A 16116-nucleotide genomic window follows, 5' to 3' on the forward strand; every position below is an offset into this window, starting at 1 on the left:
CTTGACTGTACGGCTTATTTTTGACAAGCTGGCTGGCAGAGAATACTATTAGTAGACGTATCTACATATATCACACAGCCCTCCGTGCATCACATGAACATGTTGTGGCTTCATTCAGACGCCGCAAGTAGCAAAGCAAGAGACAAGCGTCAGGTTTTTTTCCGTGTCTGGGAGAGTAATTCGTTCAAGAGGATTGTGCTTCCCCGGAAGGTACGGAGAATCGCTTCTGGTGATGACAGCAGCGGAAAATTTTCAAAGCCGTGATTACTGGCTACTCCCACGAGTGGTTAATATATCATGCTGATGCTAAGTGTTGTTGGAGGTCTGACCGAACGTCAACACGGTCAGCACAGCACAACTGCAAGCGCAAGCGAGAATTTTCTTGATCGAATGGCTGGGGTCTGCCGTGGAAAGGATCTGCGATGACAATGGTTGTGGCGGAATTCGATGTGGTACAAAAATTACATGCAGCAGCATTGTGATTTCCGTCCGGCGGCACAGCCGGTATTGGATTGGATCCTTGATAGTACCGAACTGTTCGACCAAACCGTTCGAACGAGACAAGAAGGGGTGTGGAATCGAGCAACCATCATCTGCATTTTCGCGTGTCTGGAAATTCAATATAGGACTCTGCGGGAAGTTTGGGATTTGGGGGCCAGGGGCGGTGAGCAGAAACAGGCAACGGTCGTAGGTGTTTGCAGGTCGTGGATGGCAATGTCTTGGAATAGACCAAACAGATCTTCGTTGTATATATCTGCAAACAGATTTACTATACCTAGATCTGGTTCTGGTTCTGGTTCTGGTTGCGGAACGGAATGGTGCCGGGCGGTTAGGCACCCCGAGGACTCGGAACTGGCTGATTAGATTATGGATTGTTTTAGAAGGCCGATTGAGGCCTGGGTTTTCTCTTGGCTGAAATGGTTGGCTGACTTCGGAGGTTGCTTGGAAGTTGCCACGTGAGTAGCAATGCGTGAGAGTCCATGGTGAGATGAGGTTTGAGATGAGATCTGATTGATTATGAGGGGTTGCTGAATGCGGTACGAATTAAGAAACTGTTTCGGTGTCCGATGACTCGCTCCTGTTACGGGAATTGTAGTCGCTAGGTCCTGGGTAGCCTGGCTTCCAAACATCAAGTGAATTGGGACAAGAAATTGAAGAGTATGACATCCATGCCAGCAAAGGGCACCTACTAAGTGCAATGCTCGGGGAGATGGATCGTGACAGCGGCTAGATGAGGCTCAGCGAGGCTGAACTCCGGGCCTTCATTTTTCCGTCTTCAAGTGACTCGGTAGCAGGATCATCGACTTTGAGCGACTTCGCCCGACTCAACATCGCCATCGCGACTCCACGCCCCCTACCAGCTGGCAATGTTCTCTCCTGCGCTTGGGAGAGTCGCCCGCTCGACAAGCTCGATATCGACACGCCCTACTGCAGCCCTCAGTGCGGCCCAGCAGACCTTTTCCCGCAGACCGCAACAACATCAGCGGCGCTTGTCTTCTTCAAAAACCTCGATACCGCCGGATGGGAGTGAAAGCAGGGGCTCGACACAGCAGAATACTAGTAATGCAACGAATAAGGCGACGCCGAGGAAGCTGACGGGGAGGGCTGGAAAGAAGAGAGGCTCCGTAAGTACCGGGGCTGCTGCAGCTGCAAATACCGCTGCTGCGCCGACGATCAATGTTCCTCATGTCCCTCCGACAGATTTTTTGCAGAAGCCTGGTATGTTATTTACATTTATTGGGTCATGGGATGGGCTCTCCTCATATCTGTCACAAGGATTCACCTGAAGATCCCTGACAAGTGCCCATTGATTCCGTATGAATCTCGCCGGAGGAGGCCTAGCATGCAGGAGGGCGTGCGGATTCGCTCTAATGTGTATCTATATGCTAACGCTTGGTGTAGAATTGAAGATATCGTCCTTCTTTTCCCTCCACCGCCCAATATCGATAACCTCGCCCGTCCCACCGATAACAACAAATGCCTCCTTCGATACCATATTTCAGGCCCGAGCGCTGAACAATAAGAAGGTTATGATGGACAACATTCAAACTCTTGAAAGTGGCATTGAGGGTATTGAGGTGGCCTTACGTAGTCAAGGGCAGAAACAGGGGCAAGAGGAGGTTATTCAGTCCGAAGCCGAGGTCAAGCACCTCGACGGGGCACCCCCAGCCTCAGTCGACCAGCTCATGTCGCATTTCCTACCTTTTAAGCCCCCACCAGCCCCCGTACCCTGGAATCAGTCACCCGAATCCTCACTAGCCTCCACCCAGCCACAGGAGGAACCCGAGATACAAACCGCACCGGTAAAACAGAGAGCATGGAGCACAGCTGTCATCGTTACAGAGTCTGTAGACGCCTCAGGGAATCGTACATATTCAGCCTCGACGGAACCTATGGTTGAAATCCAGGTTCCTGCGCCAGAAAACAGCCAGGAACTAGATGAGATCGAGATACGGCAACCTTTCCTTGAGCGAATGAGGCAGCGGCAAAATATATATAACCGCTACCGGGACACCCAAGGGCGCCCAGACATGCTCCTGATCAGTGTCAAGAGGCAGAGGAAGCTGAAAATGAAGAAACACAAGTACAAGAAACTGATGAAGAAGACAAGATTATTACGGAGGAAACTAGACAGGGCATAATAGACTTCTTTTTGGGTATGAATGGGATTGCATTGTACGCGACTCGTGGAGATGACTCGAGTGCGTGAAGGAGGGAAGGTGGTAACATCAGATTGGGTGGTAGGCCGCACAAGTTGTGACTCTGAACACCATGATTCGATCATGGGCATCATTTGCGGAAAGCTCAACACTTTGTGCTTTCGCTTGAACGAACGAAGCCGGGTTCAATTTGTGATCCTTTCAAGCCGTGTGCCTTCCCAAGGCCTGGTTGTTGGTAAAGCATTTGAACACCACTCTTCACTTTTCCTTCCAATCTGGGCATTTGTTGCATAGGGTGCCTAGCATTCGTCCCGTTTGTTCTTTCTCAATATCAGAGCGCATTATCAACTGAAGCTTGGATTCTCCTCCTCACTCGCGTCTTGCATAATGTTTGTTGTCCGTCAATCTCATTGTTTGTCCTGACCATCACTCGACACCACAAAATTGAAGCGTGCAGGTTTCGGAACGCATTGCGAAGACTTCCGTTCTCATAGCGGCTACTGGTGTTGAGAGGTCACATGAAACTCTGCTGCGACCTTCCTTGTCGCAACACCAGCCTCGTCAACCTAGCAACGCACGACACGATTCTCGCTTGCTCGGTAAAGAAGCCATTATGTCTCCTCCTAATATTCTACGACGTCGCAGTCTGCAAATCACACGCCTTAGAAACGCCCACTAACACGGAAAATGCATAAGTTCTTGGCTAGCTGCACGCCTTGACATATTTTTGACGTCTTGGCAGGGCTTTGGCGGCGGGAGGAGGGGAACCAGCGTCTTGACAACAGATTTCGAGACGTAGACCAATTTCTCCGGGGCGTCATACCGGTTCGCGATGGAGGGCAGCGAAGATGAATGGTGTCGCAAGCGCACAGGGTATAAAGATTCCGGGGTTGCGCTGCTCCATTTCTTCTTCCTTCAGCCAACTCCAGCACTTGCATCTCTATTCTCTCTTTTCAGTTCCTTCGTCACTCTTTGACAATTCGTTCATTCTTTTCTTGCCCCGGCTGGACCATTCATTTCTTGCTACGAGCTAGTCTCTCTTTAAGCGTACTTATTGTTACTGCTTAACGTCTAACGAATTTTTGATTGTATATATTCGATTCTATCCGATCAACCCCCAAACATGTTGGCCAAGGCTACACTTGTTGCGGCGCTTATTGCGTACGCTGATGCCCGCTTCGGGCAAGAACAAGTTCCTATTTCTGCCATATCGGCAGTTCAGGGTGGGAATCCGGGTGAGGCTGCTACGATTGCGGGTGCCGCCGTTAGCGATCTTTTGGGTGCTGCGAATGCTTGCGACAAGGTATGTCTCTGCTCTTTTAGCGCCTTATCTGAGAAAGAGGAATGGAGGCTGATGCGAACAGCTTGTCCGCGCCGACCAAATCATCACTCAACTCGGCAACGGCGCCGATGCCGTCGCCGCAGCCATTGGTATGGTCACTGCTGAAAAGAACAGCAATCCGTTCGCAAACGGCAATGCGCAGAAGGTCTGCTCCGATGCGACACTCCCAGCTTCTGCAGAGCTCAGGGGTATTACTCCCTTGATCGACCCCGCTGTCGATACTAGCGGTGGTGTGGCTGCTTTGAGCGCTCAGACTGCTGGGGCTCCGCTCGACGCTACAGGCAAGAGTGTGTTTGATTTGCTTGTAGATGCCGGCTTTGGAGATATTGTAGTTGGTGAGGATGCTGCCGGGAATGCGGCCGCGGGTGGAAACGCTGGCAATGCTGGAAACGCTGGCAATGCTGGAAATACTGGAAACGCTGGCAACGCTGGAAATGCGAATGCCGGCCAGGCGGCCAACAACGCGACTGACAACGCTAACAATGGTACGTCTCCGAGAGCTTTGGAGGGGAAGTCCCCAGGCTGAACTATTTCTAGCCAACGATGAATGTCAAGACGAAGTCGCCGGTAACGCAGGGAACGCCTCTAACGGCGGAAATGCTGGCAATGCTGGCAACGCTGGCAATGCAAATGCAGGTCAAGCCGCAGCCGGCAACGGCGCCGTCCAACAGTCTACCATTGCTGGTCTCGACTTTGGTCTCTGTATCCCGACTATCATCTTTGAGGGCGGACTAGGCGGGCGCCCTGCCACAGAATTCACCTTCCAGATGGCCGATCCTCTCGCCGCGAAGGGACAGCAGGAAGCGTTGAACCCCAACATCATCACCAACCGTATGTGCGATCAGCTTACAAATGTGTGTGAAGCCAACGATGCCGCGAAGAGCGCTTGTCTCGACGCGAAAGCTAAGATATCTGCTCTTGGTACCAGGGACAAGACTACCGCGGATACCTGGAACACTTTGTTGGGCTTTGACGGGTTTGTGACCAACCCTGATGGAGGTGCTGCCGAACCCGCGGCTGCCAAGCGGGCGCTGAAGTTTAGGGCGTAAGACACAATTAAAGACCTTGATGGGCTGAACAGGGAGAGGAATTGAAGCAAGACGTGTATATGGGAAAAGTCTTGAATGCGATGGACGAAGCCAAGGATATTTTCGATTCTCACGGTCACGCTTTGCGTTTTGATGTCAGTGTACAAGTATGAGAACTCTTGCAATTTCATGATTGAGCTTTTAGGCTCACTCCTAAATCGAATCGATTGCCTGCTTTGACACTTGAATGAAGATGGAGATGGGAAGTCGAGGTAACACGCATTGGGTTATTCATCTCATAGCTAACACTACAACAACCATGGCCATGTCTATAGCTCGGACCGAGTCCCTTCCACTAATCTCGCTCTATCAATCTTTATAATCAAGTTCCAGCCCTGTAGTATGACATATCCACTTGCCTCAACCCCCTAAATTCCTCCCGTTTCGGATCTTCATCCCGGTCCAAATTGTAAAAAGAGCCTCCAATCAATCCCAAGCCCCCAATATCCCGGTGGCTAAAACCTCGCATCGAATCCGTACTGGCTTCCTGTCTGGGCAAGTATCAGAGAGTATTGAACCCGAAGATGTGGTTCGGCGGCTACAAAGTGGAGCACGGAACGGGGCGGGAAGGATTGAGATCCTGGGTGGCAGAGAGGAAGGCTTCACATCGTTGATGGGATGGATGGGTGGATGGGTGGGTGGGAGAGGAGGCAATAATGCTTTCTAATCTATGCCGTTCCTTAGCTGAAGAGAAATTGTAGTTGGAGGAAAGCACCTAGTCTCGTGGACGGACCAAGAAAAGCAGCGCGGTAATAATAGCTCGGAGTATTCGATACGCCGAAATACAGCAGAACAAAAAGGCTCTATTGCTCATTCAGAATAACGTTAGCCCTAACGCCACAATTATCGGAGTTGGTTTCTCAAACACGCCCAAAAGAATGCACAGACGCCACACAAGTTTACGTGGTGTGCTTGGGCTGAACCACTTGCAACTGCCGAATACGACATCCTCATTGAAACTTCCGTTACCCCAACAACATCGGCCCTTTTGTTCAGGTGTGAGGTGGAGAGACCAATCGGCATGCCGATGGCGGTGAGACATGGCAAGGAAGCGCTTCCGAGCTCGCCTACGCTTTCCTGTTTGTCTGTGAGTGTGGCGGACGAGGATCTTGGGCCTCCCTTTCCGATGACTCAGCTCGGGTGTTGAAACGTATTTTAGCTTTCAGGAGATGCTTGAAGCTGGGCAGAACTCGTTGAGGATTCGCAAGCTGTGGGGATTTCGGGGTTGAGGAGATGAATATCGTAATATCAGTAGGATCTAGAATTCAAAAGGCGCGCTTCAGGTTTTGACAATGCGGAGCTTGAGAACCTAAGCAAAGAAGTCTTTGCATTGTGGAATTCTAAGTTGAATATCCGAAGCTACAACAGATCTGTGTAAAGTGGAAGGAAGAGAGATTGTACACTTAGGTTGAACGGAACGATCACCCCTTGGTTCCTGCAAGGAGCCCAACCGATGACTTTGACCCGTTCATGCCACACTGATTGACCTAAGCATAAAACCAGAGTCACTACTTCTCTTATTGCTCTCTTTGCTCCTCTTCGCGGACCTTTTCCGCGAAAAAACATAAAGGGTCTATCATCACACAACTGCCCCTAAGATATGGGTACCAACTAAACAATAAAGATTAGCTCTGTAGTAAGGACGGCCACCCACTTGAAAAAAAATTATTTATATAAGGTTTGGCATGTTGTAGCCTCTCTCCCTCCCACTGCAATCCCAGCTGTCTTAGGGACCCCCATCTCTCCAAGTAGCTCCTCTAGCTCCCAAGAGCGGCCGGTAAATACCTGCTCATTCGAAAGCCGATATTATGATTGTGTTTAGCTGCAATGCTTGTAAAGAGGGTTATTAGCTGCGAAATACGCGGGCTTTGATATCAAATCTGGCACAAAGTCCAAGATTTTGCGTCTTGTGATGTTAGACGGAGTCGGTACCGTAACTTGTAAATCACAAATCAGACGTTGGAACCTCTAATCGCATGTGAGAGGCTTCATAAATATATTGTTAACATAGCATGCTGTAGTGGAGAGTAAACTTTGCAACCCTGCTCTATATCCAACCCTTTCCGTTAATTTAAATAGAGAGGAATTGTCATATTCGCACCACCCATGGGTTATCCGCAAGATGGTCTTTTCTTTAATTATGTTTCTAGGACAAGATAAAAAGTTGACAGGATACAAGAGGTGGTTGGAAAGCTCTGAGTGTAGGCTAGATCAAGATATGTGGATTCGATTTTTCTTCACTAAATTAAACAAACGTCCACCTTTGTTAGTATATGAAAGAAAACCGTATTTCTAGGTTTCAGTGTGCGTTGAAGCCTGGGTGGAAAGTGGTATATATACGTTGCTCTGTGGAGCGGAACCAACAGCGTATTACAACAACTATCGTCAAAAAGAATAGGGAGGATCGCGGTACACTGACTCAGAGCTATAGAGTTTGCGCTAGCATGTTCCTGGCTCCTACCATTTACTCCTTCAATATTCATTCTTGGTCTTCCTGCGACCAGTTGTTCTTGACTTCCCTCTCAAGTTAGGAAAGAAATTCCCTGATTGAAGTAATAAAGACAACCGTATCATTGGAACACTACAACTAATATGAATGCCGCTCGGACTATCTGAAGAAACTTGATGTCCTTACTCAGTTTTTTCGGTTTTCTCCATTTCACTCCGACTTATTTCGAAATCGGCTTTAGTTCATCGAAGCGGTAGGAGGACCCCAATACAAGAAATTGTTCCGTATTGAAAATACTCTGAAGAGGCCAAGCCGACCGCTTTGCATGCTCTATGCAAACTCCAAAGCTGAGGATCGATCTGGTGAGGAGAGAGATTTGATGATCCGAACAGGCATTTTAGCGAAAAATGATGCTCTAGAGATGGGTGAAAGCTGCCATTTTCACCCTGGTACCACTCCTCAGATCATGGGAGGTGCGATCATGATGTCCGAGAAACAAGGGGTTGCAGGTAATGCTTTGGTAAATAAGCGGTTTAGAAATGTTATAGTGGCGGGTTTGAGCCAGCATAGAGGAGTAGGAGGTTGGGCAGTTGAGAAGTACTTGGAGACTATATTTAGCAGCCATAATATCGCGGCATTTTTTATGTGTGACGAGTCAAGCGTGAACTTATAATTGAGAATACCCAAGCTAACAGCTGGCTACCGGTGTTGATATCCGGGGTCCCACAACATGACTCTGTTATCCTTTTGGCCCTTGACTCGATTTCAGTGGGCTATGAATAGGGGCTTCTGAGGAGGTGCAAGATTCAGATGCAAGTGAGCTCAATTCTTCCATCCTCTTTTTGAAATTGTGATACTTCGATTAGGTGATTATCTGGGTTTAGATGATGCTAGTGCGAATCGTAGTGGTCACGCTCTAACTCGGACCAGTCTAAACTCGTCGTTATATGTTTCTCCTACCATATATCCGAAAGAAGTGACCGAATCTTGAAGCGCCTAATCGTGCATGTGCACAGGGTGAAGCGTTGCAGGCTTAAAGTCTCGAGTATAGCACATCTAATATACTCCTGTCGTTGCTGATTTGTTGTGCTCAGTTGCGACATATGTTTGTCCATATTGTCCTTTTTGTCCGTCATTACTTCTTTCTCTCCTCGTCCTATCTTGTGCTCTAAGTTGTAGGAAAGAGTCGCGCCCGTTGAGCCGCCTCGAACTTGTCAACCCTGAGGGCCGGGCACCGCTGAAAATGACTTTAGTTGTTCCCAACATGATCAGGAGATGTTCAGGTACTCTGAAAAAACCTACGACGACTCATACCCACCCTCAGCGCTGCTGGCATATAAGTGGTAGGGGGGATGCCATCCTAATTACTGTGCTTTTTTTTATTTATACAGAATTTTGGACCAACAATTATTCACCTTAGATTCACTCTTTACTGCCTTGTTAAACCCCTTCAGGCAATCCTCGGAACATCTTATTAATATCTTCCCTCACAATGAGTGGGGCATGCGTGGTGTGGGCATGTACTCCTCTCTCTAAACCGCAAACTCGACCCTTCGATAAGTGCTTTTCTAATATCTGCTTCCAAAGATTGCAGCCATCTCGTTATATCGCTCTTTCAGTACTCAACCTCAACCACGAAACCCAAAGCGAGTACTCGTTCGCTCATCACCGTGATTCATCCCAAGTCGTCTTTGTGCTCCTCTTTTAGATTTAAATCTAAAAAAGCTTCACTACTTGCTCAGCAAGGACGCACTCGTCCATGGTAGGAGGTAGAGGAAGCATTGAATCACATCCTTTGGAGAAACCGAACACTGATGTCACCCCCCTAGGAATGCCTTACCAGGGAGATCTAGGGATAAGGGACGTCAACAATCCAAATACCACGAATAATCTAGATATCCAAACTATTACGCATGAAGTAATCGATTTCATGAAGAGGAAATTATTGGGATCATAACTCATGACCAGCCTTGCGCGTAATACCAATACAGAATTCACAAATGACCTTTGGAGAACCTCACGCCTGACAGGGATATCAAGGTGTACGAAAGTTTGGCTAGAAAGTAATACAGAGAAGTGGAACGGAAAACTGCCTGGTTGGCACGCTTCTCAGACTTTCCCATAATAAGCTCTGACGATGAACTGTATGAGAAGGTGTGGGGACAGTATGAAAGCTATGGCATGTATAATTGCTGCAATGTATGTAATTTGCTTCCATTTCTAGCGTAGGCAGTGTTGAGGCTATAGCTCGACTCGAATAGGCCACTAATCGACTATGGAATTTAATCTTACAATCCACTCAGTCAATACTGTTCACTATCATCAAATATATATTTCAATTGACGACTGCCTTCATGTACATACATTGTCTACAGCAGATGGGGTGTAAATAGGGAGGACATAATGGACACTCAAGGAGTCTGAGAGTTGTTCCAATGGCGTTCATGATACTTGTGGATGACTGTCCACTTCGGGAATATCTTCGCTCATTTGGCGAGGAGCAGGTCTTCCTCATCACAACGCAAACTTCGTTCATCTCTTTCAACATCGACCTTTCCTCCATTGGAAATTACCGAAGCCTGGACTTTCATGAATTTGTATTGAGAAGCCTATCAGCGAGAGAGTCTAGAATCTATCACGATCGAATACCCACACTCTATTGCATCATATTTCAATTTCGTCTTACGAGCCTTCCTGCTTCTTTCCACTCTTGCCTTTTCCTCCATAATCTTTCGAGTTTTGAGATTGCCCGTGCCACCTCTACGGGAATAGCCACTTGAGGTCATGGACCCGGGATCCAAACACTAAAAAACATTGACGATCAGCCATGCGGTTCTCATCGATGAGTATGCTCGAGTTCAACGCAATCTATTTTGGGGGGAAACAAAAGCGAGCATGCACCTTTGTGGGTAGATCCGGCGCTCTTTGAATTGTAGTTTTATCACTTTTATGACAGACAATTCAATGAACAGAATGGTGTCCTTGCCAGATGCCTGACTTCGCCATTGCATCGAACAAGGCATGGTTCAGATTCATCAATGGGAGTGGAAAAGTAGACTTAAACCATACTTACACCACCAGCTGGGAGGATCTCGGACCTAGTTTGTACATCTTCCTATTTTCGTGCATCAAGCATTAACGTTCTAGTAAAGTTCCAGGTGATGTATACAGCTATGGCTTTAATATGTAACTCTCGGCTGTGACACGGATACCTATTCGTATCCTAACTGGACTGAAACAGGTGTCTATCAAACCGTGGACTGAGACTATACACCGGCGAGCTTGGATATTGAGGTGAACGAAAATACGCCTATCGTATAACGGGCAACATGTGGTCTGACGAGCACGTGAAACATTCGGAAACTTCCTGTATAAACCCAGTGGTAATGCAAGACCATATCTAGGCTTTGTTACACTGCGTTTCTACCTCTCTCGCCCATGCTCTCCTCTTTCGCGCTTGTGTCTCTCTTTTCCCAACATTTCTCTTCGCTGCATTCAAAAGCTACTTAATATCACACCGATGGCGTGACTGCCCGGCTGTCGTGCAATCTGCAAAGATTTCTCCTCCCCTCTCGGATCGTCCGGATGCTGTGTTCTTCCAAAATCCCGTGTACGACGGTGCTACTGCACGACTTGAAACTGTTTCCCGAGCCGATGCAATAAAATCTCCGAGTGTGATACGGGATTTTGCGGAAGATAGGCGTTAGGTTTACGCAAGGGGACGAAATGGGGCCTGGGTGGTTTATAATGACAGTTGCCATGCGAACATCCGACCGTCACAACTTAGCGCGGAAATCTATTCCGAGAGAGGTCACACAATCCTGATCTTCCGTACTATATCCATAGGAATTAGGTTCGCAAGTACTTCTTCGTTCATTTATCCTTGAACATAAGGATAGTTGGTGATTCGTTGCAAGTTCGGTCTTTAAATAAGTCTATAACACAGTGTCTTAGTTGAGCTCTTACATCCGTTGAATAGCGTAGTATTTATATCCGTGTTCTTCGAGATGCATTGTTCCGCTTTTGCATTCCGTGAGTGGTTGTTATATGAGCAGCTCCCAGGTTGTGTGGTGCTTGATGTCTAAAGTGGGAAGGTCGATGGTGCTGGAAATAGGACCTAGAGGAAACGAAAATAGGCAAGAAGATAAGTCGAAGGCCGTTATGCTATGCCCTCACATGAGTGAAAATTCAATCGTCAATAAGGCAGTTGATACAATTCCCCAGAACCAAGCCTCTTTGCGCTTTCCCAAATCACTCTTCCTACTAAGATTATAAGTGGTTATAGCATTCTGTGAGGGGAATGTAAGAAGTTCTAAAAACAAATAGAATCTAGTCCTGTATAAGGTTTTTTGCAGCCAGAAGACTTTCCTTCTCGCTCTTTATCCACTCCCTAGTCTCGCGCTTCTGCTTCCACGCCCGCAGCAGCTCCAGCTCCTTCATTTCTCAACATGGCGCTTTCCCGTTTACACTCACAACTGCTCTAATACCTTCTTCTATTCCGCGGTAAGGCTCGATAGAACTCCTTAGCGGTCGCGTAGAAGAGCTAGAGCTTGAACCAAGTTTGACTGTCGGGTCGCTTGATGTGTTACTATTTCCAAGTTCCAAGATTTACTTTTGTAGTACACGAAATATCCTTCTTGGATGGTAGCAGAGCATCGGGGAGCTTCTTTCGAGTTTCCTGCTGCGTGCTCTAACCCAGCACCTCTGCAAGCCCCTAGAGTACAGTTATCCACGGCGGTAAGGCTGTATCTAGAGTTACTTTGATGAAGGAAAAGAATAATAAAGCTTTAAATAGCAACACTAGCAAATTTAGATCCCAGAGAGATATCTTATGGCTGCAGGGAGCATCTTTCAATATTTCTAGTTAGTCTCTTCTCGCACTGCTTTCCTGTATCACTTATCTTGCTCCTTCGCGGCGTTTTCATCCTTCTTCTCCTTCTTTTCGAGCCTTTTCAGAGGAATATCTTCAGCTGTCATAATAGTCTCAACGTGGTGTTGGCAAATTGAAGTAGTTGTGGTAGAGGAGAGAGCGACTGAAGTTTGAGGGTGAAAGTTGCAGGACTGCCGCTAATTTGCTCGACTCGCCCCTCTCACTTCACAGGACTAATAAATTCAGATCTGATTTTCTCCTGTTTTTCACCTGGCTCAAGTTCGCCACGATGTTATCTCGCCTTCTCTACCTTCAACTGACCCATCCGTATCCCTACACACCATCAACATACCCTTTCCCCCCGGCCTTAACATCAAACTCCATCAACTGCTTCAACCCACAAACCTCAAACAACTCCTTTGGACTCCACCTCTTCCCATCCTTCTCTACCGGATCCGTCTTTCCCTTCTCTTTCAACTGTCTCACCGCCGCCCTAACGGCCGGATACACGACCTCAACAGCTAATACTGGGAAAATGACAATCTTATACCCAATATCCTTCGCTTCCTGGACCGAGAAGTCCGGCGACACACCCCCAGGGACACTATTGAAGAGGCAAGGTGTTGGCGCCATTTCCTCACAAAATCTTTCTGCCTGCTCTCGAGTTTCCACGCCCTCGAGGAAGGCCACGTCAGCACCGACTTCGACAGCGGCTTTTAGCCGCATCAAGGCTTCATCGTAGCCAAATGATTGGAGGGAATCAGTGCGCGCTATTAGAATGATATCGCCGCGAGCCGCTTCTCTTGCCATAACCGCTGCTTTAAAACGGCTGATATATTCTTCCAGTGAAACCAATTGTTTGCCTTTTAGATGTCCACAGCGTTTGTTTACGACTTGGTCTTCGAGATGCAGGCCTGCGACTCCAGATTGGATGTATTGGGTTACTGTGCGGCCGATCATGATTGCCCCTAGCCGCTCTTAGCATTTGATTTCGTTATTTAGCGGGGGTTTGAAGTGGTTTTAATAGTGGGAGCCAAGGGGGGAAGAGGTAAGAAAAAACTTACCTCCGTATCCTGTATCGGCATCCGCAATAAGCGGGACGTCAGGATCAATACCTGCAATCATAGCAGCATTATCTCGCATATCATTCATCGTAGCTATTCCCATATCTGCCATCCCTAATCGTGACATCGTTGTCCCAGCACCTGTCTAGAGGTATCGTAGAATTAGCATAATATTGATTGTCCCTCTACCTCGTCACAGGATTACCGAGCCAGCCAATATCGTTGATCCGGTATGAGAAAATAGAAAGAAGCGACATGGTCATACCATATAGAGACAATCCACGCCCTCCTGCAACGCAATTCTCGCCGTATATCCATCATAAACACCCGGGCATCCAATAGTCTTCCCTGGGTCTGCGAGCAACTCTCGAAGCTTTTCGACGGCAGTTAATCGGTTGGTACCGTTCGTCTGTGCCATGCTGAATCTGGGTATATCTCTTCCAAGCAAAAGACCAGCAAAACCTTATTCTCAAGTCTTCCTCTCCTTTCTAAACAAACACCCACCGCAATTAGCAAGGCGACGCTTTGCTCAAAGGGTTATCTACAAGCTCAAATTTCTCAGAGTCAAACATAGAATGAAGAAATATGGCTGTAAGAATATAGAACACCCGGAGGCATTCCTCAGACAAACTTTTTTGACTCTTCCTCGGTTTAAGAGTCTAGCCTTTCTGACAGTTTGCGGCTTGCCCCCGCAGTGATGGGTGCATATTATTGCATGGCGTTGCGAGCACGTTGCCGAACTTCGCCGAACAACTTATGGATGTGGAACAAATAGCCCGGTTTGGGAAATAGACTGCTGACCTTCCCCAGACTGCACGGTTCGGGTCGGATGTATGCATGCGAGGGTGTTGCCGTAGGTTAGAAGAAGTGCTTTCGAGACAAGGGACGATGACCAGGTGGATTACCCTTGTACTGAGAGAAGGTTCGGTTGAGGATGCTGGACATGGTAGAAATTGGCGTAGATTGGAGGGGTACATTATCAGATGGCCCCGCCCACGCTGGTTGAAGGATGGTGACCATGATAGCTTTCTCATCACTTCTTACATTTTTTTCATATGTATAGGATATTCGGTATCATGGGCCCGCTTTTCAACTTACTAGATGCTTCTTTTGGTGTTAAAATCTCGCAAGAAGCACGCAGGAATCTCAATATTCCATTGCCTAAGCTCACTCAAAAGCTAAACTCTTCAAAGCAACACTCTAAACCCAAACATCCAATGTCTCTTAGACCTCCACCCAGCAGTCTTCACCCGCGAACCCTCCAACTACCCTCGCGAAGCCTCTACCCTCTGCGTGAGCCCCCAGACTTCGGCGACCTTGGTCTTTTCTTGATACCGCGCTCAACCCTGCCCAATACCTCATCCACACACAAGCGAAATAATCAGAGCGCACTCCTCCCAGTATACCCACCCCGACTTCCGAGAAAAAGTACCACGAGGCTTGAATATTCTTGTTGCAAGAAAGGCGTTCGGATGTGGTTTGCTTCGACAAGAAGCTGCAGGGCTTCCAACGGGCCGTACTACGGTCCGTACAAAGTGAACCGTAACGGTCACGTGTTCAGTACGAACGTACTGAGTTCGTGAGCCGTACCGTACGTTTAATGATGCCCTAGGTATGGTACGTAGTACAGATTGTATTACCCTTTTAGGAAGTTTGTATACACAGTTATGTTACAGCTATCTAACCCCTCAGTACCCTAGGATTGGCACGGGGTACATAGGCTCCTAGGCCTCCGTACCTCTGCCTCTAACTCTAAGGTTTACTCTTGTTACCCCCTATCCTGCATTCCCTCTCTGTGACTTGTGTTTCCTGATTAATACCCCTCACACCACGCCTCTTGCCGCTTTACAGGCCTTATCTAGTCCTATCTGCTCTTGTTACTAGGGAGAACTAGTTATTTTATAGTTAATTAGACCTTAATCTTGCGTCTTTAGGGACTAATAGTCTTAGCTGTTTTAACTAGAGTACAGTGTACTTTAATTAAATTGTACTACTCGTACAGATCACGTGAGCTGTAACAGTTACGATACGTACACCTACCTCTCCTCCTCCCTGTCGTACGAACGTACACAAAATCTCACCCGTACAGGCCTTAAAATCGCCCAATTGTACAGTACTACGCCTCGTTGGAAGCCCTGAGAAGCTGCCCCCCCCTTTTTTTTAGAATGATCTCGCCGTTGAAGGATTGAACATCTCTATCGGCCTGAAATCTAGCAAGCTTAAAGTAGAGGATAGAGATCATAGTTTCGAGTTCAGCGAATTAGAGAGGAAGTTTATAGAGTTGAGTAAAATTACGCAGGCTTTGCTCAAGAATTGTAAAGAGCTGTTCCAGGCGAGGTGTAAACTGAGTAGTATCAAGGTATTCCACAAACCGGATAGGAAGGCGATAGTCGCCATTGGAACGAAAACGTCGGGGCTACAATGGTAAGAGTCAGGTGGAAGTGAGTGAGACTTAGATATTATATGCAGGCATGCCCCCCTATTATGTTGTTCAGTTCCTCCCTGCTGTTGAAGTCATTGATGCTATATTTGGCTGGTCACCTGCCTAAGCTCAAACAGGATGGTCTTCCAGTCCTCCACTTCACAGTGGTTGATTGAAGTTGAACCCAATGCTCTCTGATAGCGTTCCAGGTGGTCCAGTGG

At 47.6% G+C, this 16116-nt stretch overlaps 8 protein-coding genes across 8 annotated transcripts; 5 read left to right on the forward strand and 3 right to left on the reverse strand.

Moving 5' to 3' along the window:
• Positions 1-149: 149 nt before the first annotated feature.
• Positions 150-1167, reverse strand: BDR25DRAFT_355821 (uncharacterized protein; the record flags this gene model as incomplete). The annotated part of the gene is made up of 3 exons (XM_033695526.1): positions 150-271; positions 330-1028; positions 1086-1167. 3 exons carry the CDS (start codon positions 1165-1167, stop codon positions 150-152), a joined length of 903 nt encoding a protein of 300 aa, XP_033546952.1.
• Positions 1168-1200: 33 nt separating this feature from the next.
• BDR25DRAFT_343333 (uncharacterized protein) lies at positions 1201-3026 on the forward strand. The gene is made up of 2 exons (XM_033693819.1): positions 1201-1719; positions 1903-3026. Exons 1-2 carry the CDS (start codon positions 1368-1370, stop codon positions 2640-2642), a joined length of 1092 nt encoding a protein of 363 aa, XP_033546953.1. The 5' UTR covers positions 1201-1367; the 3' UTR covers positions 2643-3026.
• A 693-nt stretch (positions 3027-3719) lies between these two features.
• BDR25DRAFT_287818 (uncharacterized protein) lies at positions 3720-5051 on the forward strand (the record flags this gene model as incomplete). Its single annotated transcript, XM_033688353.1, has 3 exons — positions 3720-3963; positions 4025-4487; positions 4558-5051. Exons 1-3 carry the CDS (start codon positions 3784-3786, stop codon positions 5049-5051), a joined length of 1137 nt encoding a protein of 378 aa, XP_033546954.1. The 5' UTR covers positions 3720-3783.
• A 166-nt stretch (positions 5052-5217) lies between these two features.
• On the reverse strand, positions 5218-7068 carry BDR25DRAFT_355823 (uncharacterized protein; the record flags this gene model as incomplete). Its single annotated transcript, XM_033695527.1, has 13 exons — positions 5218-5338; positions 5373-5404; positions 5446-5581; positions 5633-5805; positions 5867-5893; positions 5932-6167; positions 6193-6348; positions 6382-6430; positions 6516-6547; positions 6591-6663; positions 6801-6878; positions 6952-6970; positions 7040-7068. 13 exons carry the CDS (start codon positions 7066-7068, stop codon positions 5218-5220), a joined length of 1161 nt encoding a protein of 386 aa, XP_033546955.1.
• Positions 7069-7196: 128 nt separating this feature from the next.
• On the forward strand, positions 7197-8322 carry BDR25DRAFT_355824 (uncharacterized protein; the record flags this gene model as incomplete). The annotated part of the gene is made up of 7 exons (XM_033695528.1): positions 7197-7215; positions 7272-7291; positions 7361-7616; positions 7730-7779; positions 7814-7901; positions 7932-8120; positions 8195-8322. 7 exons carry the CDS (start codon positions 7197-7199, stop codon positions 8320-8322), a joined length of 750 nt encoding a protein of 249 aa, XP_033546956.1.
• Positions 8323-9031: 709 nt separating this feature from the next.
• Positions 9032-10319, forward strand: BDR25DRAFT_355826 (uncharacterized protein; the record flags this gene model as incomplete). Its single annotated transcript, XM_033695529.1, has 7 exons — positions 9032-9099; positions 9134-9232; positions 9286-9457; positions 9553-9589; positions 9653-9738; positions 9801-9895; positions 9956-10319. 7 exons carry the CDS (start codon positions 9032-9034, stop codon positions 10317-10319), a joined length of 921 nt encoding a protein of 306 aa, XP_033546957.1.
• A 2275-nt stretch (positions 10320-12594) lies between these two features.
• Positions 12595-13891, reverse strand: BDR25DRAFT_370107 (methylisocitrate lyase-like protein; the record flags this gene model as incomplete). The annotated part of the gene is made up of 3 exons (XM_033697128.1): positions 12595-13377; positions 13474-13618; positions 13739-13891. 3 exons carry the CDS (start codon positions 13889-13891, stop codon positions 12743-12745), a joined length of 933 nt encoding a protein of 310 aa, XP_033546958.1. The 3' UTR covers positions 12595-12742.
• Positions 13892-14528: 637 nt separating this feature from the next.
• On the forward strand, positions 14529-16093 carry BDR25DRAFT_355829 (uncharacterized protein; the record flags this gene model as incomplete). The annotated part of the gene is made up of 6 exons (XM_033695530.1): positions 14529-15052; positions 15495-15598; positions 15657-15832; positions 15864-15914; positions 15969-16009; positions 16033-16093. 6 exons carry the CDS (start codon positions 14529-14531, stop codon positions 16091-16093), a joined length of 957 nt encoding a protein of 318 aa, XP_033546959.1.
• Positions 16094-16116: the final 23 nt, after the last annotated feature.

This window comes from Lindgomyces ingoldianus (assembly GCF_010093535.1).
Source record: "Lindgomyces ingoldianus strain ATCC 200398 unplaced genomic scaffold BDR25scaffold_18, whole genome shotgun sequence".
NCBI lineage: Eukaryota > Fungi > Ascomycota > Dothideomycetes > Pleosporales > Lindgomycetaceae > Lindgomyces > Lindgomyces ingoldianus.

Coding starts and splice junctions, on each gene's coding strand:
- BDR25DRAFT_343333 (XM_033693819.1), top strand. CDS start 1,368: ATGTTCTCTCCTGCGCTTGGGAGAGTCGCCCGCTCGACAAGCTCGATA. Junction 1,720..1,902: donor AGATTTTTTGCAGAAGCCTG/GTATGTTATTTA, acceptor CGCTTGGTGTAG/AATTGAAGATATCGTCCTTC.